General features: G+C 41.8%; 1 protein-coding gene across 1 annotated transcript in view; it reads left to right on the top strand.

Moving 5' to 3' along the window:
- Positions 1–22,925, top strand: part of HECTD4 (HECT domain E3 ubiquitin protein ligase 4) — a 66,102-nt gene that overhangs the window by 12,923 nt on the left and 30,254 nt on the right. Inside the window, exons 4-33 of the mRNA XM_031059446.1 lie at positions 269–399; positions 1,517–1,625; positions 2,664–2,802; positions 3,917–4,087; positions 4,877–5,069; positions 6,416–6,577; positions 6,673–6,786; positions 6,975–7,115; positions 7,451–7,683; positions 8,099–8,244; positions 9,983–10,053; positions 10,575–10,680; positions 11,248–11,368; positions 12,204–12,326; positions 13,502–13,626; positions 14,660–14,813; positions 15,090–15,190; positions 15,965–16,163; positions 17,068–17,187; positions 18,279–18,383; positions 19,023–19,186; positions 19,507–19,740; positions 19,874–20,066; positions 20,221–20,325; positions 20,405–20,493; positions 20,792–20,967; positions 21,627–21,762; positions 21,915–22,056; positions 22,149–22,315; positions 22,820–22,925. The exon at positions 22,820–22,925 is cut by the window's right edge and continues 26 nt beyond it. Of these exons, the coding sequence (XP_030915306.1) occupies positions 269–399; positions 1,517–1,625; positions 2,664–2,802; positions 3,917–4,087; positions 4,877–5,069; positions 6,416–6,577; positions 6,673–6,786; positions 6,975–7,115; positions 7,451–7,683; positions 8,099–8,244; positions 9,983–10,053; positions 10,575–10,680; positions 11,248–11,368; positions 12,204–12,326; positions 13,502–13,626; positions 14,660–14,813; positions 15,090–15,190; positions 15,965–16,163; positions 17,068–17,187; positions 18,279–18,383; positions 19,023–19,186; positions 19,507–19,740; positions 19,874–20,066; positions 20,221–20,325; positions 20,405–20,493; positions 20,792–20,967; positions 21,627–21,762; positions 21,915–22,056; positions 22,149–22,315; positions 22,820–22,925 (4,276 nt within the window). The remainder of the gene's footprint in view (positions 1–268; positions 400–1,516; positions 1,626–2,663; positions 2,803–3,916; positions 4,088–4,876; positions 5,070–6,415; positions 6,578–6,672; positions 6,787–6,974; positions 7,116–7,450; positions 7,684–8,098; positions 8,245–9,982; positions 10,054–10,574; positions 10,681–11,247; positions 11,369–12,203; positions 12,327–13,501; positions 13,627–14,659; positions 14,814–15,089; positions 15,191–15,964; positions 16,164–17,067; positions 17,188–18,278; positions 18,384–19,022; positions 19,187–19,506; positions 19,741–19,873; positions 20,067–20,220; positions 20,326–20,404; positions 20,494–20,791; positions 20,968–21,626; positions 21,763–21,914; positions 22,057–22,148; positions 22,316–22,819) is intronic.

Here is a 22,925-nt window from a genome sequence, read left to right as displayed (position 1 = left end):
AAAGTGATTAAAAGGCTTTAGAGTTATTGAAAGCTTTAGGGAAGATTTAGTCATGTGCAGAAGGCATTAGAAAATCAAACCTAAAAGCATTGATTAGATTTTGGGTGTTTTGTTTTTATTTTTTCATTAAATATTGATGATTCCTTTAAATGACTTATGAACTCTGACAGAATAATTACTTTAAATACATCATGGCCTTAACTTTTAATTTCGCTCATTTTTCCTACTGCTATTCCTTATAAAATTTTATTTTATTTTCTGCTTAAAGGTTGTTGCTTTTGGAGGGAGGCCCTGGATCCCCCTCCTGCCTGCTTGGAGGGAAGCACATCGTGTCCTGGGGCTTTGAGGACATGTTACCTGCTCCTGATGCCAACACTGGTGCCAGCAGTGAGAATAAAGGTGAATTATTTCATCCCTGTCACCATCAGCTGAGGAGGACAGGATGCTTTAAGTGCTGATAATTGTTTAAAGATGAATGTAAAACTTTTTAGAGTTGGGGCTCAAAAATGCTGCTGGAGAGCAGCTGCTGGTTTCATCTGTCAGGCTGTGGGAAGCAGTCCAAAGCAGTTGATCCAGTGACCCTTCCTGACTCCAGTGGGAATTTTTCAGAGGGTTCAGACAGAGTTTGGATATTATCCCCTCGTTAGAGCATAATCACTGCCCTGTGCAGTATCCCTGTGTTCAATAGCCAGCTATCAGTGGCACAGCAGGTTTATTTTTAGAAGTACAAGTTCATTGTTTTGTTTTCCCCTCTTCCCTACTCTGCTTTTGTTTCTACCCGGTTGAGTTTGAAGTTCTTTTTTTAATGCTTTCTTTTGTATTTCTTTTTCCTGAATTCATTCTTAGTTTTTACTGCTTTGTTTGCTTACTATTTTTGTAATAAATAAGAGTTCACATGGTTTTAGAAATATTAGTTCAAGCTTTGATTGCATTTAATGCAATCCATAGGAGTTTAAAAATCTGAGTTGTTATTTTACCTGCAGATTTGTTGGAGACGTCTCTTTTTAGGTGTTTAGGCAAGAGAGTGAGTGGACTTTTCCTTCCTGAGCTGAGTGTCCAGATCCTGTGAACTTCAATAGATTGACTGGACTCATGTCCCATCTTGATTATTAATAATTACTGCTCTATGTTTCAAATACATTTTGTCTTAATTGAAGTGTTCAGAAGTGAAAGGATCTGAGCAGCTTTAGGATTTGTCAAATCACAGGGTTTGGCACAAAAGAGATCAAGGCTCAATATTAGATTCTTCTTCCCTCTCACACTGAGTGAGACCATCTGGGCACCTCTGAGGCTTAAAGATGTGAAAAAACCACTGGGTCTGCTGGGCTGTGATTGTGTTACAGCAGCTCTTAGAGCACCAAATAATAAATATAGTATTAAAAAAAGGGTTGGTAGTGACCTGCCATGAGCATGTGCTGGTTTCCATGGGGTGTAGCCCCCAGGGAGAATTCCCAGCTGGAATGTTGCAGCTGCAGAGTTACAGAGCTGCTCTCTGCTGTCCTTGCTCCTGCTGCAGATGCAGACCTGGGCCGGTGCCTTGCAGCTGATGGGCTCTACCTGTACACCACCAACTCCGTGGGCAGGGGAATCAGCAAACTGGGGTCAGGCCTGCATGGAACCCTGAGGTAAGGGACACTGCAGTGCTGGCTTTTCTGCAGAGCTGCTGAAACCCAAAGGTTCCTGATTTGGGAAACCTCTCCTAGATGTTGGGAGGATGTGGAGCTTGGAAGGAGATGTTCTCTAAGGTCCCTCCCAGCCCAAACCAGTCTGTGATTCCATGATATTGTGAGTTTTCATTAAATGCTATTTTAACGTGTTGGGTTTCTCATCTGAAATTCTTATTGAGTGTGTGTAGCCATGATATTTTCTGAAAAATCCTTTCCTTAGGATATTTCCTCCTGAGAAGCTGAGAGGCCTCAGGAACAAAATGTAAACAATGGTTATCTGCTGCTGTGGAATGCAACAGGTAGATCTGTGATTGGTCTCATGTGGTTGTTTCTAATTAATACCCAATCACAGTCAGCTGGCTCGGACAGAGCCTTTGTTATTCATTCCTTCTTTTTCCATTCTTAGCCAGCCTTCTGATGAAATCCTTTCTTCCATTCTTTTAGTATAGTTTTAATATAATATATATCATAAAATAATAAATCAAGCCTTCTGAAACATGGAGTCAGATCCTCATCTCTTCCCTCATCCTCAGACCCCTGTGAACATTGTCACAAGTGTGTTTTGTCTAAAATTAAAGAACAAATTGAGGTTGGAAGGGGCCTGTAGAGGCCGTTAGTTCAACCTCCACAGCAGCAGAATTTTAAATTCAATTTTAATGTCTAGTGTGTTGGTTGATTCTCTGCTGAGAGGGATATACTACAGACCAGATCTGTGACTTCTTATTTATAGCTGAGTTTGTGAGTGTTTGTTTGCTAATTATGTCATTCATTAAGTAATTAGTGCAGCTGTGACTCACTGTACCTCCTTACTTCTTCAATTGCTTGAAAACCACGAGGCTTTTTACGCTTAAAGCCTTTCACAACAAAAATTGCTGACTTGAATAAGTTCAGTCAAAGTTCAGCGCTGTGGTTGCATTGTGGTTGTTATTTGAAATAAAACCCAAAGAAGCAGGGCAGGCTTGATGGAGTTTGAACATCCTGGTGGGTTTTTTCCAGGGGGTTTGTGTACTGCCGGAACGAGGAGCTGGAGACGGGCTGGGTGGCTTTTGGCAACGGCAAACTCCTCCATCGGCCCGTGTCCTTTGATAGCAAACCTCACTACCTGTTCCAGCTCGTGGATCAACATACCCTGCAGGTAAAGGGGACAGGAACAAAGCAGGCTGAATGAATCACACCCATTTTACCTTTAATTGGTTCTTGTTTTGTGAAACTGCGTTTTTCTAACCCCGCCTTGAAGCGACTCTGTGGTGAATGTGGAAGTTATGGTAGAGATGTTACTGTTTCAGTGTGTCTTATATATAAATATATGTATTTATCTATAATTACACTGTTCTGTATTATGGGGTACTAGTAGAGCTTGTTCAGCCTGGAGGAGACTGAGGGGTGACCAACCCACAGCTTCCTCAGGAGGGGCAGCTCCAATCTCTGCACTCTGTGAGCAGGGACAGGACCCAGGGAACAGCTGGAGCTGTGTCAGAACAGGGTTAGGTCGGGTATCAGGGGAAGGTTCTTCCTCCAGAAGGTGCTGGGCACTGCCCAGGCTCCCCAGAGAATGGCCAAGGCTGCCAGAACTCCAGGAGCATTTGGACAATGCTCCCAAGGATGCCCAGGGTGGGATTGTTGGGGTCTCTGTGCAGGGCCAGAGTTTGATAATGATCCCTGTGGGTCCCTTCCCACTCAGGATATTCCATGAGTCCAGTGTGGTCACTTCTTAAAGCAGTCAAACAACAGCAAAATTGACTTTGATTTAAATCAAGAATATGCTCTTTCTGAACAGCTCTTCTTTGTGAAACTAGGGTAGTTTGTTTACTTTGGGGTTTTTCCTGCTGTGGTTTTAAGGATGGATACACACATTTAAATGTCCAGTGTATTTCCTGATCCTGAGAATGTTTAGATTCCCCTTTTCTTCTCAAGTTTCAAGCAATGTTTAAGAGAAGTTGCAGAAACTAGGTGACTCAATAGGATGTGTATTTTCCTTGTGGTACTGTGGGTTTGTTCTCCATCATTAGAGAGGAGATGATCCTTTTATTTTTAGATGGGTTAAATTTGAGATCTGTGAGCTGGTTTAGATATTTGGCAAATATCACAGAATAGCTGTTGGTAATAAATCAATGTAATGCTACTTCTAAGTCCAATATTAAGCCTCTTCTGCACTAACTGCATTTGATCTCTATTTATTTTTCATACTGTTCATACTTGTAAGGCCAAACTGCAAAATCTGACCTGTTAAGATGCTTTCTGTCTCATAGGTATGTCAGATAATCCCAATGCCAGTAAATCACTTCCCAGTTGGCAGCACTATGACCACCGTGCATCTTTCTTCAGATGGCACCTTTTTCTACTGGATTTGGTCTCCTGCAAGCCTCAACGAAAAAACCCCCAAAGGCCACTCTGTCTTTATGGATATTTTTGAAATTATAGTAAGCAAATCATGTGTTTTCTATGCCTGATATTGGTAGCATAACCAGATTAATTAAATAGCAGCATTTTTTAATTGACTTACTAGGTTTGGATATTTATGGGCGTGATCTGAATGGATTTATGTGAAATAACTGAACAGAACAGAAGGTGAACTGTCCAATTCCATCTCCAGAGGATTATTATATTTAGCAATATGAATTCTCTTGTAGCATAAAATGTGGTTTTTATGTCTATATTTCTGCTCAGCAGAGGAGGATGGAGTGGGATGGTGGAGCTGGAATTGGGAGGCTGTAGTAGTACAACTCATGGAAAATCCCTAACGCTCTAAATCACATCTTCATTAAGAGATGCATTCTGCAGTAAAACATCCCCTGAACGTCATGGTCTGAGGAAATCATTGCTCACACTTTTTGCTTGGAAAAATGATTGAGCCAAATGATTTGCAAGTGAAACACCACTGAGAAAATACAAGAGGATTATATATTTTTAAGCAGAGTTTCCTAAATAAACTCAAGCTTACGACAAGCAGTTCTGTCTTTAAGAACAAGCATAAATAGAAGATATCCTATTAAATATCTCAAAGATGTTAGATATCTTGTGTTAAATTATTCTATTGAACCATGAAGTCGCAAACAAAAAAAATACTCCTGTCTTGCTTTCAGAACTTTGTTTTTGCAAGAACTTCTGTCAGCAGAGTTTCACTTTGTATTCCTGCCTGATATTATTCAGGTGATCTCTTGCTTATGGATCCCAACATCTAAAGTACTTTTTTCCTCCCATTTTACCAGGTAGATAATGGCATTTGTATAGCAAATCCTCTACAGGAAAGAATTATCCTGATGAGGAAAGAGGGGGAATCTGCCAAGAGCATCAATGAGATGCTGCTGAGCCGCCTGTCCCGGTACCGCGCCTCCCCCTCGGCCACCCTGGCTGCTCTCACAGGTTCCACCATCTCCAACACCCTCAAGGAGGACCAGGCAGGTCAGAAACACTTCACTTTTCATTTCTTAACTCACACAGCATCCATCCTGCTTATTACTGACCTCTTAGAACAGGTTAAAAAAAAAAAACAACTGATTTTTGTCTTTTTCCCCCAAATACATAGTTGGAAGATCTGCGCAGTATTTGCTTAATGCTGGAATGATCAGTTCCTTTGCTGAATTAGGATTGTGTGAGGAAACTTTAGGGATGGGAAATAGGAAGTTTAGAGATGGAAAATTGGAAGAATTTTCCAATTCCATTATTGCATTAGTTTGGGGAATCTGGTAGTTGCGTTTCTCTGCTTTGCAGCTCAGCTGGGCTTCTAATTGGTGTGTAAAAATGGCCTGCAGGTTAGAAAATGGAATTATTGCTTCACCAGTCACTGGAATATTACAAATCTTAGTAGATTTTGCACTTTTTCGAGGTCATTTGCACAATGTTTGGGTATTCTCTTATGGAAACAGCCCAAGTTAATGAGGGAATCTTGACTGACTTGCACTGATGGCTTTCAGGATGATCTGGAGCTTTGTTAGATTTGTCTGAAGATTTTATCCAGTTTATCTTGAATTATTTCACTTCTTCCTTCAAAAGTACTTGAGTTTTCTTTTTTCAATTTGAAACAATTGAAAGTATTTCCATAAAAATAAATTATACATGAAATGGCTCTGCTTCCAGGGAATTTGGCAAGGAGTTAGCTCAGAGAGCTATTTTAAAGGTTGTGTTTTGCCATTTAACAACTCAAGTGCTACAGAAAAAGGAGAGTAAGTGGCTATTCTTGGCTAATTCTTGAGTCAGCACTCAAAAAGTGTTGATCAGCTGTTGCAGGAAGGAGATCATTTGGGCTGTCTACGTTTCATGAGGAGCAGGAGAACTTAAAATAGTAAATGCATAGTGAATCTCAAGTGATCTCTGGATGTGAGGAGACCCTTTGTCTCCAAGTGCTTTCAATGTAATTATCACCACACAATTCTTAATAGTTTTGCTTATACCTAATTTTTTATTTCTTTTATTTTAAAGTTGTTTTCTTTAGTTGAATAACCCATGAAACTCTGTAGCCTTGTGGGGATTGAATGTGTGAGGTTGGGAGGCTACAGAGAAGTCATGGATGCCCCATCCCTGGAAATGCTCAAGGCCAGGTTCATGGAGCTCTGAGCAACCTGCTCCCATGGTGGGGTTGTCCCTGTCCACGAGGTTGGCATGGGATGATCTTGATCCAAACCATTCTGGAATTCTGTAGAAGCTTCTCCACAAACCTTCTAAATATGGATTCCTTTGAAGCCTCGAGCAGAGCTCTGCCTTGTCCTGCAGAAGTGCAGTTTGTGACCTTTCTCTGGTGCACGTTGCAGCTGCCAACACGAGCTGTGGGCTGCCCCTGAAGATGCTGAGGAAGACCCCAATCTACACGTGTGGCACCTACCTGGTGATGCTGGTGCCACCCCCGGGGGGCTCGGGCAGCTCGGCCACGCGCTCACTCTTCGGGGGCACCAGCGCTTTGTCCTCCTTAAAAAGTAAGTCAGGGCTATTGGTGGCAGACTGGGAGTCCTTGGCTGTCTGGAATGCAATAAACTTCTCAGGAATTGATTGGAGCTGTGTTTCTGTGTAGTTCTTGCCTCCAGCCTGGTGTTCAACATCTCGGATGGGCAGTTCACCAGCAGGGCAGATCTCATCGATGCTGCGGGCAGCTCGCTCGGACGGGGGGCTCTGGTGCCAGGGCTTGGTAAGGAATGTAGCAGTCCTTCAGATCCTAAATGATCCATCTGGGATTGAAATTGTAGTCAATATCTCTGCAGTGGGGTGGGGTAAAATAAACTTTCAAAGCAAATAGTTTGGATTTATGATGCCTATAAAGATTCTTCAGTCTGGTTTTCTGCTAAATTGATGTGTGAAATATTTTCCTTCTCTCAGGTGCTTGTTATGATACGATGAATAACATGATCTGGACGTGCTCCAATGATTATATTGATCAGTGGTGCAATCCTGGGAACCAGGCATTCCACTGTGTGTGCCAGAGGCTGGGAGTGAGTCACGTCATCGCAGAGCCCAAAGGTGAGGGGAACCCAGGAGTCAGCACTTTGTACAAAGGAGAAGTGAAACAGGAGTGGTAGAGAATAAACAGACAGAAACTGCCTTGCTGTTAACAGCTGAGTTAATTCCTGAAAAGAGTTGTAAATATTGGTCATGGTTTAGCTTTCATTTAAGAGAGGGAAAAGTACAAAGTGACGTGCGGGGAAGATTCCAGATTCTTGCTGCCTTCAGCACAATAAAAAGGTGATTTGGGTAATCCTTTTATGCCCTGAAGTTGATTTATTGCATTTTAGAAGCAGAGGCTGATAATCTAGTCTGTGTCTATAGACAGCATTTGAGCTCTCCTGTCCTTGCAGGGGATGCAACAACCACAAATGAGGTGATAAACCAGTTACTGCACCATGTTGGTGCCATGTGCATCCACCAACTCAACCTCCTGGCAGCCAGCAACAACCTCCCCATCAGCAATTTTTTGGGCAAGCAGCATCCCATTGAAGCCCATCACCTGAGCAGCATCTGTGACATTATGGAAAAGGCCATGGTCAATGGAGACACCTGCATCATCCGCTGCATCCTCGTTGTCTTCCAGGTACAGAACCTGAAATGGGCTTCAAAACTCACATAGAAAAATGAAGAAGTTGGTTTGGAGTACAGGCAACCACTGGTTTCATTTTTAATTCATTTTATTTAATTTTTTTTCCCTTCCATTGGAATCCATTTAATGGAAGTTGATTTAGCAGTGGCTTTGCAGTATTTTATATATTCATTTAAGAGCCCTAATTTAAATATAATCTCTGTCTTTACAGATTAAAATAAAATACAGAGAGGTTATATCCTTCTTTCTTTGTATTTTCCCCCCTCCATTTTTTGATTCAAAATCAGATTCTGACTCCCAGATTTCTAGACCCACACAAATAGTTTGAAAAACTGACTGCAGAAAATAAGTTAATGTAAGTAACGTGTATATTTTTAATATGAATATTTTTGTCCTTATTTTTTCCTAGGTGGTTTTTAAATTTTTCTTCAGCCCCCAAACTGAAAGGAACAGAGACATTGTCAGAAGGTCTGGGCTGTTACTGTGGCAGTTACTGATGGCCCCAAGGGATCAGATCTGCTCTGAAATCCAGAAGGAAGTTTGTCTGGCTATTAGGTGAATATCAACTTAACTTAGAATTTAGTTTCTTTGAAATGTGGTGACAGATGAACATTCACATTGTATTCAGTTTAATTTTACATTAATATGAGGAAATGTAGTGTGATGGATTTTAAGACATAATATGATAGAATTATTATGGTTTGTTTCAGTGGGAGAAGAGATACAATGTGTTGGTCTTGATGAAATAACAAGTAGTAATTACTTTCTTTTAATTTGTTTCTTTTTTACTTGCTTTCTTAAGGATTTTTTTTAATAATTGCTAAATTCAAGCAGAGTTTCTTTGAATGAGTTCCTTATTTGGTTGCTGTGGTGTTCAGGGAAAGGCACAGCTGGTGTTGGCAGGTCTTACCTCACTGGTAACACTGGAGTTCTCCTGAACTAAAGGAACATCAGGAGGAGCAGAATTAATGATGCTGGAGGGGTTAATGATACTTGAGCAGTACTCTGAGACTGAAGGCCCAGGGGAAAAAAAGAAGTGTGGTTGTATCTCCTGAAAAGGAGATAATGGAAACCTCAGGGCCAAGGAATGCTGGCTCCAGCGTGCCAAGGACAAACAGAACCTGCATTTTCCAGTGGGAAATGCTCCAGAGGTGGAGAACAAAATCTTTTGAAGATCAACCTGCATTTTCTTGGTGTGAATCACAACATTCCAAATTTCTGAGGCTCTGTGCAACTCTTGAGTGAAGAATAGTTTGGCTCAGGAGGATTACCTGGCATTTTCAGGGCTGTGCTTTCTGACAGGGAAAAGTGTCTCTACCTTGTAATATCTGTGTGTTCCTGTGCCTTGATAAACAGCTCCAGGTTGAGCACTGGGTGATGTTTCCTTCCTCCTGTGTCCTCCTTGGGGGATTCTGGTGCCACTGGAGCCCTCAAAGGGAGCTGGCAATGTGTGATAACTTTTCCTGAGGTTTCTATCAGAGTGGATCAGCATGAGCCAGAGGGAAGGAAGCTGCAGTAATCTCTGCTCACAGTGTGAAGCTGAAAAACATCTCAGTTTTCTTTTCTGTTACTGAAAAAGAAAAAGGAAAGGAAATGGCAAAGTTGCATAATGATTTCAGCACTTCAGACAGGCATGAAGTGCTCCTTTGAAGTGATTGTGATCTCAGTGGGGGAATTCACACAGAAGGGACAGAGTTCATCACAAGTTAGAGGGAAAAAGTCTCTACCTGGAATGTTTCTGCAGAGCTGGGGTGTTCCTGAAATGCTCCTTCCAGAATCTTCTGTGGAGCTTAAACTAAGACTTCTATAGAGCCAGTCTCCAAAAAGTACAAAAGTGTAGCAGTAGTGATTCCTTGATTATTATGTTTGTATTTTCCACTGTTCTTAGCACAGAGAAGCCTCAGCTCTTACCCCATCACCAGAGTTTTTGGGGGTTTTCTCTGAGCCATCATCATTTTTCCTGACATCTCTGTTTCTTAACAAACTGCTTGTGCTGCCCTGTGTGCAAATGATGAATGGGGCATTTTCCAGAGGGAAGCAAATAGCTCTTGGAGAAACTTCGGGACCTAAACAATAAAATATAATTGATTACAAGAGATTTTTGGAGAAAACAACTGCTTATGTCCTGATATTGATGTTAAAATGTGGAGGATGCTCTTCTAAACCTTTACACAGACATTGTAAATGTTCCATCAGGTGCTGAGTGTGTGGTGCCATTTGTCACATGTCCAGTGAAATGGTTTTGTTAACTTCTAAATCCATCAAGTAATGCATGGTTTTATTTTTTCCTTAGCTCTGGTTTAAATATCCTGTATCCTGGAGAAGCAGAAATCAATAATTTATTGAAATTGGTCTTAACTGAAGGTGAGAATGTCTTATTGCCAGGTGAGAGTGAGGTTTTTCTGAGAACAAAAAATCAAAGTACATCTCAAGCTTAGAGGGAGATCAGTGGGATATTGAGCACTACTCTGCTTTAAATCCATACTTTTGTAGGAAATTATGGAATGCTCCAAAAGGCTGCATGGCCTAGGGTAGGTCAGGTGGAGAAAAGGAATATTTGCAAGTAGCCAGTAATCAGAGGTGATGTTAGACCTCAGGGAAGGGGGAATAATGTCCTTGAGTTCACCAGGAAATGGGAATCTGGCCTTGAAGCAGCTGATGCTCAGTAATTTGTTATTTCACAGGAACATGTTGGAGCTCAGAGCTGGGAATTTCCAATTTTCCCAGTGCCGTGGGCAGGGAAAGTGCTCCCAGTCTGGGACAGCAGCTCTGCTCACCCTGGGAATGCAGCCATTCCTGAGCTCTAGTCTGTGTTAAATGAGCTATTGGGGAAATAAAATCTCTTCTGTAAAATGCTGCTTTGCTAAAGTTTATTTCCCTTTCAGGAGAGAGGAACAGTGGCCTCTCCCAGCTCCGGGATGTTATCCTGACCAATTTAGCTGAGCAGCTGCAGAACAACAGATTTGGAAGTGAAGATGATGATCACTATAGGTAAAAAGCCTCTGTTTATAGGGTAATTTGAGGTGAACTTGCAGGAACTTCTGGAATTGCTTGGTGTGCTCCTGCAGTGGGACCTGAATGTTGCTTGTGTCTGTGGAGGGAAGATTTCATTAGGGTGAGGGAGAGATTTGATGTTTTAGGGCAAACTTTGGATGCTTCTGTACCCAGACTGGGTTTGGAATTCCTTGTTCTTTGCCATGTTCTTGGTAAATTTGAATGATAATTTCATGAAGATGATTTTATAGCATTTCTCTGCATATCATAGGTGGCTTTCCAGCAGTAAAAGTGCCAGTCTCAAGTACCTGTTCAAGTTGGGAGGAGTCTTTTCTAGGAGCCCTAAGAAATCACAGATTTCAGTCAGCACAGTGCAGCAAACCCCTGGAAATCTGTTGTACCTGTTAAACATTTCAGCCTTGGGGTTTTTTGTGTCTGAATTTAAAGTTTGATCCTTGTTTAGGTTTCCCATATCTGGGATCCAGCTTGCAGAGTGAGCTGAGCTGTACAAAATGCACAATAATTAATGATTTACGTTTTCCACCTTTCTTGCCTCTCCTGAAGACTCAACGATGAGCTCTTGCACTACATCCTCAAGATTGTTGTCCGAGAATCTTGTGTCTTAATCACCAAGTGCCAAACTGTATCTAAAGATGACTTTCAAAGGCTTCTTTCAACTGTGCCTGTAAGTAAAATGTGTTTGGATCAAAGTATCTCTGCCTTTGGCTTCTTTTCTTCCTTAAATCCATCCTCTTCACTGCGTACAAGGAGGTGAAACTTTATAGTTGTGTCTTAACAAATCCAGGACAGGAATTGTCTTTTGTTTGTGCTGTTCAGGGAAGAGAGGAATAATTTCTCACAGCAAAGGAAGTTATTCAGTAATGCTGGGATGGGTTTATACATGGATTTATTTTCTGGTTGCTGTTCACTTTAAGCAAAGTTTGTGGATCTCAATATTCAACACAGCTTAAAGAATCAAACATGCACTTGTGTGTTGTGGTTCATACAGGCTGAAAGAACCACCAGTGACAGAGAGGAATGAGTTAAAGCTGACATTTGATGGTAAAACTATGGGCAGGTGTTTTAAGCAGGACCAGCTCCCTAGGGACAGGCAGGTTGAGCTTCCATTAAAACCCTGGGAGGGGACAGGATGTCCTGGCCTGTGGGGAAGGAGGAGTGGCATGGAACCATCACCTTCAGGAGTGAGAATTACATTTATCTCTCTGGTGGCACAATCTTTTCAGAATTCATTAATTCTTAGAGTTCCTGAATATTGTTGTAATGTTCCAAACCTGAACAAAGTTATGCTGCCTCTTTATATTTTTGTGAGTTATTTCACAAAATTCAGCATTTTGCAACCGGTTTCTTTTCTTAAATATATAAAATTATTTCTTTGTTCTTTCTTTTCTTCTTCCTCAACCTTTTTTTTCCCTCTCTCCAACTTCCAAGTCTAAGGTTTGCCTGGCTCAGGGTTGATGAAGGGTTTGGATAATGCAAAGTTTTACTTATTTGTGTTCAAGGCTGCGTCCTCGTGCTTGCGGTACCTGATGGCTGTGCAGAACCACCTCCTCAGTAACACTATTTTGATTAAACCTGATGACAATGATGACAGTGACAGCTCCTTGCAGGGAGAGACATTGAAGGTACAGGTAAACACCAAGTTTTATTCTAGTATGGCTCTTTCCAGTCAGTGTGCCTGTGACACCTTGTTCCTGCAGTGCATTTGCTGTTTGCTGGTGGTTCTTTTCCTTTTGATAGAGTTAAATAGCTGGAGAACAGGGCAAAAAACAGTCCAGAGTAAAATCTGCAGTTATTCTGTGTTCAGGATTCCAGCTTGCATTCCCCATTATCAGTGAGAGCAGACACTTCCCTTCCTAAATAAATCTATAATGAGATTTTAAGTTGATTTTAATTAGTATGTGCTGGAAGGATTCCTGGCATGGGAATTTCCTTTCCTGGACATGTTACCCCAGGTGCTTTTTCCTCTCCAAATTGCTCAGGTGGTCCTTGAAAAAAATATTATTAAATAAATAGAAAAAGGTATTATTTGCCTTTCCTGGCTTCTGCTTTTTTGCAGTTTAAGCAAACAAAGCTTGTGTAGAGCCACCTCCATCAGTGGTCTGAAATAGAGAGACTAAAGTTTGTGGCAAGGAAGCTGTTAGAGGACAGGCTTTGGTTGGTAGAAGTTTATTAAAATGCTACATTTCACACTGCTTCATCCAACTCCCAGGTTTGCCCTGGAGTGCAGGTTGTCTAATAATAATAATAATAATAATAATAATAATAATAATAATAATACTTCCCTAATGGAATTGATTTCTCAAATTCTGGTATCTTGCTAAGCCAGTTTTCTCTGCTGCTCTTTGAGGCTGTGTGTGTTTGTGAACTGCTGCAGTTGGAAGTGATTTGTTCAGGCTCATTGAGTAAATGATAAATATTGGAGTATTTTTCTTGTCTCACTATTCACGCCGTGTTCATTGTTCAGTTTCTCTCTCTGCAGTGCTCCTCATCCCTGCTAGGACATTGTGTCACCAGTCCTGTACCTTGGCTGGCTCTCAGCTCTCTCCTGTGCTGGACTTGGGGCTTCCTTCCCTCTAGAAACTGGATGTGCATCCTGTAAAACATGCACCTAGTTTCTCCCAGCACTTTGGGGCTTAACATTAATCAAATTTAAGTCTTGGATGAATCTCCTGCTGCAGGCCTGCCAGGTCACATTATCATTCTTTTCATTTGGAAATCCATCTTTTTGTTCTGTTGTCCTTTTTTGGGGGGATTCTCTAAGAATTTAAGTATCCTGTAACTCTTTTTTTTTACTTAGGAACTCAAGACCAGCATTTTGTCTCTTGCCACACAAATTCTCACAGGATGTGATGAAGTCTTAGAAATGCTGCAACAAGTCACTACAGCACTAATTAACAGTGACATTTCTGACAGGGAGCAAAGGTAAGACAAGTGGGAGGATCCTCATTTGGAAACAGGGAACTGCTGCTCTTTGTGATTTATTGTGCAAGCACAGTTAGCACTAATTATTCTTTATCACTTCAGATTTGAGCTTTGAATGCACAGGAACTGTTTCTTACTGTAGCAATTGTTTAGCACTCAGCTGGTGGAGAATTTAGAATCACTCTCTGTGTCAGTCCTGATCATCTGTAGGCTGATATTTCTGTAGGACCCTCAAATTGAGAAGGTTTTAGTCAGTTATAATGGTATTTATGAGTAGGATACCTGGAAATAAACTGTAATTAGCTGGGAATACTCCTGTAAGCTAGAACAATCTGTTTATTTTTATATTTCTGATTATTACATCCCTAGTAGCTGGATTAGATATTTATCCATGACAGTCCCTGGGTGTTGTTTTATATCCCACATATTCCATCACCTGCCCTTCCCTGTCTTCCCTCCTCTTAAAAATCCACCTTGGGAATGGGGTGGAAACAAAAGCTGTGAACTTTTCTCTCCTCAAACAAACAGCTCCCTGTCCCAGCTGTGTTCCAGGTTTCACTTTCTGCTTCTCTGTGCCTGCAAGATTAGTTGTGTTTATTGACAACACACAATTCCTGGGTGATATTTTCATATGAGTTCATGTTCAAATATATTTTTGTAGCTGCAGATCCTTTTCAAGTCCTTTGAGCTCCATGTGCTGGGAGCTGATATCCACACTGGTGCATTTGTGTTTGATGGGGACTTTCATCCTGTGCCCAGGGGAGCTTATCCTTCTCTGAGTAATTATTAAACTGTTGATTTACTGTCTCTGCTCTCAGATTGTTCAGTAAAAATTGTCAGCAATTCAAGGTCACTGGCACTTGGGAGAAATTGTAGTGGTTTCAAGATTGTTTTGGGGATTTTGTTAATATAATACAAACATTCTCTGCTGAATTTTTGAGTTGCTGTTACAAGATGAAACAGAAGTGACTAAAAGCAGAAGTGCTGCTCTATGAAAAGAGTTGTTCCTCTGTAACTTTGGCTCTCCTTCCAGGTTAAAAGGCCTGGAGCAGATCACAAAGGCCACCATGCTTGGCCACCTGCTGCCTGTGCTGCTGACATCCCTGATGCACCCAAACCTGCAGACCCTGACCATGGCTGATGCCCTGATGCCTCAGCTGGTGCAGCTGGTCCTTTACACCAGCCAGGTAGGGCTCTGTGCCACCCTGGGCTGCCCAGGACCAACCTGGGGCCTGCAGCCTCCAAAATCTGCTCAGCTTCCTCCAGACACTCATCCACACCAGAGTTCAGAGTTCCTCAACAGCTGCCAAAGCTGCTGATGCTGAATGTTCAATTTGACTGCTCCAGCAGCTACTCAGTCATGATTTATTGTCAATAACGATAACTGTTAATAATTTCAATAATGAGCTCTTAAAATGCTTTACAGTTTGCATGTCCCTAACACTGTGTATTTTGGGCCACAGACTGCACTGCTGCTTAAAACCCAGTCTCCAGTTTTCTCAGAACTGAACAGTTCCCCCAGTTGTGCTCCAGAGCAGAAAGGGAAGCAGTTACCTGATGAGAGGTGATTTTCTTTACATTTGGGTCTTTTCATGGGATAAACTGAGCTATAATGTCTATTTGACCATTGCTGTGGGATAAAGCAGCAGTTTTTAGTTTGAATTAATTTCTAAAGGTGTGCTGGAATGATTTCTAAGGCTCTCTGTTTTATATAAGCTTTTGCAAAAGGCAGTTAGTTCCAAATTTTGTTCTGTATATAGAATTAAACTATTAATAACTTCAGGTTGTTTACACAGAGTATGGTTTGTTCTCTTTTTTTTCCTCATCTCAAGCATTAGAAATTAAATCTAAATGTTTCTCTCACAATAAATTAGGCTAGGGAGAACCATCAGGAGAAAATGTAAATTGCTCTGGCAGCATGAGATACAGAATTAAAACCATTGCAAAGCTATTAAATGGTTTAATTTACAGAGAAATAACATTTTTAACTCCTGCATTTAAATGCTGTGTCTCAGCTCAGAGTTTTCCAGCTCTTGCTTAGGAACAGAAACAAACAGCTAAAATCAAATAAAAATGCTTATTTGCAGCATTGGAGAATTTGCAATACTAAAGAATTTGTGATAATGGGATTTTTTTTGTGAATAAGAGTATATGTAATGTATGAATGATGATGGTAATATATATAATACATGAATTCCCTCAATACAGTCATGCCTAAAACCAGGAGTCAGTTCCTTGTCTCTGTGTGTCAATACTGAGAGGTGATTTTTAAGTAATTTATTGAATGACAGAAATCTCTGTGCTGTATTTTAGGCCCAATTTCTCACTCTAATTTCAGGATGCTGGAAGAGAAGGAAGAGCCAGGATTCCTGACTGGTTTGAAGATCCCTGCTCCCTGGGCTGCTGGCAAGACTGTGGAGACAGTGCATCCTGTCAGGGATAACTATAAATTTAAGGAGACTGTCCACATCCCAGGAGCCCGCTGTTTGTATCTTAGATTTGACAACAGATGCTCCTCCCAGTATGATTATGACAAGGTAAGCAAGGGCCAGCTCAGCACCTCTGCAGTGAGGGAATTCCCTCCAAAAAAGTGGGAGTTCTGCCATGGGACAAGGGTGGGAGGCTCCAGGGATTGGGGTGGTTTGGGTTGGTTTTTCCCCTCAGAAATTCTATCAGTTCTGGTTTTTTTTTTTATTATTATTATTTCAGGCTGGCTAGACTGTCCAAGTTTGACTTTTCTCATTTTTACTCATGTTTAGTTTTCCTTATTTCCTAAATTTTAATCCAGCTGCCTCCTTTGATCAGCACAGTTGGTTTAAACTGGGCAGAGCTGGAGAGGTTCCTTTTTCCCTGATGATAAAGAGCTTGCTTACCTGGGTTAATAGGAACAAATATTTTAATTTTAAGAAAACAACCAATAGCACTTATCCACTTTGTATTAGCTGCTTGTACTGCTTGCTGAGTGCTGCTGTTTATTCTTTGGCATAGAGCAAGTCCTGATGCTCCTAAATAACTAATGGGAATATCTTTAATTAGTAATGGATGACATTAATATTGAACTCCCCCAAAAAACCCTGATCCCACCAAAGTCACTGACAAAACTTTGGCTTTGCTGGGAGCAGGATCAACCCCTCACTGCTAGGGAAGGAGTTTGTTCTCTGCCTCAGGGCTGGCAGTCAGGATTGCTCCTGCTCTGCTCCCAACCCTGCTGTGTGAGCAGGGACCAAGCCCCTGCAGTCCCTGTGTGCCTCAGTTTCCCCATCTGTAAAATGGGGATAATAATACTTAACCCTGCTGCCCTCACCGAGCCTGCGAGGATCGGTTCACGTGCATGGAGCGCTTCGAGAGTCGAAAGCGCGGTGGAAGTGCTAAGTATTATTATTATTATTAGGTTTTCTTGTTTTTCTCTTACAGTCTAACAGTGTATTTTATGTTTTGAAGTTGGTGATCTATGCTGGTCCTAGCACAAACAGTAGGAAGGTTGCTGAGTATGGAGGCAATACACTGGGATATGGCAGCCGTAGTGTCTTAGGAACGGGGTGGCCCAAGGACTTAGTGAAGGTACAGTATTCCCATCCCCTTCTCTTTCCCATAGAAAATTCCCTTTGGAAACCGTGCCCAGCCCATTTTACCCTCATGGCTATGCATTCCAAGCTTTTAAGTGTACAGTTATCCATGATGAGATCCCTGCTCAGTGAACTGTTGTGTCCTTGGGGGAGAACTTTAAATTCGGCTCTGTGTTCCGTGTGATGCTTCCCTTGGAGTTTGTTTTGTGTCTTCCTGAAATTCCTGATGGAGATGTTTGAGTCCTGCAGTCTCTAATGTACTTCTCCTAAGTACACCCTCCTAGGAGAAGTTCTAGGCAGATTCTCTTAAAGTCAATTTTTTTGATAATAACCCCCAAATATGTCAAGTAGCAAATGTAACAAATAAATCCAACAGAAATGGTTGGATTTGTAAAATTTCATCGGTGCTTTTGGTAATAAAACTAAGAAGAATCTCTCAAGCTTCTTGAAACCTCAGCATTTCAATGCTTTGGCAGTGTGTCCCCTCAGACTCTCTGCAGTGTGATTTTATTTTTTGTTTAATATATATTTGTGCTGCTACATTGTCCCACGCTAAAACTGGGCTTTTTTTACATAACAAAAACACATTGTAGAAAGAAATCAAAAGGTAATAAACTGGAAAGCAATTTCAGACAAGAACTCCATTGTTCTCAATTAAGGGAATTTGGTTTATTTTTCACACATAGGTTTTGATGCTGTTCTTTTAGCAAGCTCCTTGATTAATTTGTTGTCATTTTTCTAATTGAAGAGCTTGTCTGTCTTCCTTCAGGAAGAGAATTGTTAATTATTGCCTGGTTTCTTGCAGACAAACAGTGAAAATCAAGGCTAAATAACACACTGATAATTTCTGCTTTTGATTTTTCAGCTATGGTGGTTCTTTTTGTTTTACTGTAGTCAGCCAGCAGCAAAATTAAGTTTTCCACTAAAAGACACCTTTACAAAAAAGAAAAAAAAATTAAATCTGAATATTTCATTTGAGATAAAAACAACCCCCAGATAACTGTCATTAAAAGTCATCACCACTTGTGTGAAAAACCTGTTTGTTTGCCTCAATCATGAAATCTATTTTCTTTCTTCCCCCTGAAGGTGGAAGGAGACACAGTCACGTTCTCCTTTGAGATGCGGAGCGGGCGCGAGCACAACACCCCGGACAAGGCCATGTGGGGCTTTGCCTGCACTGTCCGAGCACAGGTATCCAGGGGGGAATCCCAGGGCAGAGCTTCAGCTTCCACTGCCTCCTGCCTGCCACAGCACATTCCAGATCCAGGGAAATGTGCTTCCAGCTTGGCAGTTGGAGATGGAAACCAGCAGTGACTGGTTTGGGCAGTGAGACAAATGGGGTGTTGGAATGAAAGGAGGCTGAGTTTGGGATGCAGAGATCCCTGTGGATGGGTTGGCACTTAGGGGTTCATGGAGATAGTTGTTATCAAATGTGTCTTATCTATCTCCTGAAGCCACTCCAGCATTTCTTTGTGACAACCTCAAAATCAGAGAAGTCCTGAGGAAATAATGATTCCAGCCCATGAGGAAGACAGGGGAGGGATTCTGGGATCAAGCACAGGGAATCTTGAATCCCTAGTGGGGTGACTGAACCAAAAATAACTTTACCTCTTCCTTCTTGGTTCAGGAAAATAAAGTTTAAATCCCTTCTTGTCTTGTGTTATTCTTATAAGTTGCTGTTAATTGTTAAGTATTTTTTGTTTAAGAGTTAAGATTGATATCGAGCTATATCTTACATTTAGAAGGTTATATATAAAAATCTCCTATCTCGAATCTATTGGAAAGCACTTCCTGGTGGATTGCTTGAACTTCTCCCTGTTTCTGCTGCAGGAATCCTCAGAGGATGTGTCAGGAGGTTTGCCATTCCTGGTTGACCTGGCCCTGGGCCTCTCTGTGCTGGCCTGTTCCATGCTGAGAATTTTGTACAATGGGCCAGAAATTACCAAAGATGAAGAAACCTGTCAAGAGCTCTTAAGATCTAAACTTTTACAAAGGTAAAAAAAAAATCAATTTTAATCTGAGTGGTTTTTTTCTGAGGGGAAGTGACTTCTTGTGTTCAAGTCTTATGCTTTAAAGTTATGTTTGGATCATTTTTCCTGTGGCTTGTGTTGCCTAAAACTGAGGGAATATTCTCCAAAACATAGTGGGGGGGTTTTAGAGTAAAAGGAGGGTTGGGTTATGCTTGGTACAAGCCTCACTTCAAATATTAATATTTAATCTTTGTAATGTGTCAACTGAAGTGTCTTCCTCAATGAGGGATGGAATAGAGAGGGAAATAAAAATCCTTTAAATTGGTTTTTCCTCCTTTTTGCAGGTGCCAGTGGCAGGTGGAAGCCAACGGGGTGATATCTCCAGCCCTTACTCCAAGCCCTTCTCCATTGCCTCTCACCATAGAGGAGGACAGGGAGTTCACATATCCCTCTGATGTGCTCGTGCCTCCTGTTGGACACTACTTTGACCTGCCCAGGATTAGGCTGCCCCCAGGAATCATGATCAAGCTCAGGGAAATTTCTGGACGTGCTCGGCCTCAATTTAGACCCAGTATAAAGTAAGGAGTCCTTGTTTCCCTCTGGGTTTTGAACCTTGTTTGTCAATGCAGCATCTGATGATTTCTGAATGTGAATTGTCCAAGTTGGTCTCTTAGTCCTGATTAATGAGTTTGGCTTTCCCTGGAACCCTAGGGAAGTGATCCAGCCAGAAGTCATGGAGGAGATGGTGGTTTCATGTGTGATTAAACATCTCAATTTGGTTGATGCTCTCCAGTCCCTGATAAATTTCCAATATCAGGAGGAACACGCTGAAGAATATGATTTACTTTGTAAGATTATGGGAGAAACCTTTAAGAAGCTGAATGCCATGGAGAGACAACTGCAGGTAAAAAGAAAATTATTTAAAACAACAGAAGGCTTGTTTTAGGAGTAAAGATGTATTTTAGTACCACAAAAATACAAAATGTACTCAGATTTCTTCTTCTATAATCCCTTCTACACCTTAAGTGCAACAAGTGCAATTTTTGTCTCTTTATCAGAGTGTGGCTGAGCTGGAGCAGAAGTGGCAGAACGAGGTAGATGATGCCATGCACGGGAAGCTGGAGAACAATGTCCCCTTTTTTTATGATTATCACTTCAATGAGGTGAGCCCTGGGGCTGCTCTGGGTGCTTGTGCCTCACTCTCCTCAAAACCTGCTCATCCTCCTCCTTGCCTTTGTTTAGAGCAAGATGAAGGAGCTGGAGCTTCTGTGCTCAATGAAGGAAGTTTCTTTTGATGGGAGTGATCTTGAGAACGTGGTCCTGGCATTAAGGTCAGTATTAGTGAACATTTAGGCAGCTTCAGGGGAATTCCAGGGAGTTCCAAAAGAATCTGATGAAATTATTAGAAACTTCTGTGCTAAATATATTAATATTAATACCTACAACTCCTTGTGTTTGCTGAGGAATCACTTGTTTATTTCTTCCATTTTTTCTGCTTTCTCCTTTGCTGGTACAGAACAGACTGAGGCCATAAGTTCTCTTTAGCTGACCTTTCCCTCAGTAACACTTCCTTTCTGAAAGCATTCAAACATTGACTTGGCTTCTTTTACTTCCCTTTCATAATGCCAGGGAGAAGTTTTTCCAAGAGGTGAATTCACTGATCCAGAAGACCTCTCATCCCTTAGCAAAGACAAAAACCTTGGTGAAGAGCTTGATGAACAGAGCAGAGCTGTTGTTGCATGTGACCATTGCAGCACAGTCTGGGATCACAAGGAGCATATCTGGGACCCCTGCAGAGACTCCAGGTATATCTCTCATTGCCAGCATTTTCTACCTCTTATTTTTACCTCTTTTGCTTTAAACTAGACTGTTTTTCCCCTAAATTAAATTAATTCTTTTCAATAAATAAAGTCTTTGTTTTCTGATTGCCATGATGATGGTAAATAAAAAGCTGAGTAATAATAGGTGGAATTTAAACTGAAGTCTCCTGATTTATTGAGGAAAAATGCTTAACCAAATCAAAAGAAATCTGTTTTGAAACAGTACCTGAAAACAGGAAAATCCTCTGAGCTGGATTTGTATTTTGTTTGTAGTGAGATTTAATAATGTCTGAGCTTTAACTTCCACACTCTTGTTTACATATTTCATATGAAAACATGAGTGACTTGCAGTTCTCCTTCCAAATTTCCCTTGAGTAATTCTTAACATGTGCTGATTATTATTTTTTAAAGCTACATGTGGAAGTTTGTGAGTTGAAGCCTTCAATTCCAAATCTTTAACTCTCAACAGGATTGAAAACAGGAAAATTCTCAGGTCCGAGTTGCACGTTCTTGCTTAGACTGGGTTTTCGCTACCCTGTCTTTCAGCTTCCGCTGGGATATCCACCAGTGATTTTAAAGCTAGTTTGTAAATAATTTCCTGCACCAGGAATGACATTTTTCATTACTATTTTATAACACTTCAGCCTGTAAATCAGCCTCTGAGGCCAAGGTGATCTCCCATGCCGTGCGCCAGCCCGTGTTCCTGCGCAGCATGTCCGCCCCGTCCGACCTGGAGATGATCGGCAACGAGGACATCGAGTTTGCCCGGGCCAGCCAGAGGTACAGCAGGGTTTATTCCTTCCCTTCACACCTCTGTGCTGTCGCAGTGATCAGCTTGATCAAATTTATCAGTTTGATCAGCTGCACAGCAGCATTTGTGGTGATTGGGTCAGCTCCCTGCTGCCAGGTGTAACATTGCGGTTCCCTCGCAGGCGCCGGCACGTCACCAGCCACAGGAGCAGCTCCTTCACCCTGCTGCAGTCCCTGGCCATCGAGGACAGCAGGGACAAACCCACCTACAGTGTCCTCCTGGGACAGCTCTTTGCCTTCATCGGGACAAACCCCGACCAAGCCGTACGTTGTTATTTCATTTCAAACTCCAGCTTCCTCAGAAACAGGAGGTGCCTTGTTTGTGTCTAACAAAAATCCCCTCCCAAACCTCGCAGGTGTCCAGCAGCAGCTTCCTGCTGGCTGCCCAGACCCGCTGGAGACGTGGCAACACCAGGAAACAGGCCCTGGTGCACATGAGGGAGCTGCTGACGGCCGCCGTGCGCGTCGGGGGCGTCACCCACCTGGTGGGCCCAGTGACCATGGTGCTCCAGGGAGGGCCAAGGTGGGTGCATTTCTCCAGAATTCTGTGGCTTGGTTTCTGTGGAAGGGAAAAAATTGCTTTGCACAAGGGAAAGCCAGAAGTGAGTAGCTCTGAGGGCACAAGTTGGCAGAGCTAAGGTTGCAACAAACACTTTGACTCTTGTGGGGTAAAAAGGCAGAAACTTCTAAGAAATGCTTTTGAACCCAGGTGTATATAGAGGGTGTCCCTCTCTCTTGATTTAATTCTAAATTGATGTTAATTAGGTATTAGTGATAGATTCAGCTAATACTGTCATCTAAATGTAATAAATGTTTTGTGTTTTGTTTGTAGTGAGATTTAATCATGACTGAGCTGTAACTACCACACTCTCTTGTTCACGTTTCCTATGAAAAATGAGTGACTTGCAGTTTGCCTTCCAGGTCTCTCTGAGTAATTCTTAACATGCACTGATTATTACTGTCTTAAAGCTACATTTGGAAGTCTGTGAATTGAAGCCTTCAATTCCCAATCTCTAACCTCCAACAGGATTGAAGAGCTGACGTGTGGTGGGATGGTAGAGCAGGTCCAGGAGGCTTTTGGGGAGACGATGACGTCGGTGGTGTCCCTGTGTGCCCGGTACCCCATCGCCTGT

Source organism: Geospiza fortis, unplaced genomic scaffold (assembly GCF_000277835.1).
Source record: "Geospiza fortis unplaced genomic scaffold, GeoFor_1.0 scaffold145, whole genome shotgun sequence".
NCBI lineage: Eukaryota > Metazoa > Chordata > Aves > Passeriformes > Thraupidae > Geospiza > Geospiza fortis.
This window is presented reverse-complemented; position numbering and strand designations above follow the sequence as displayed.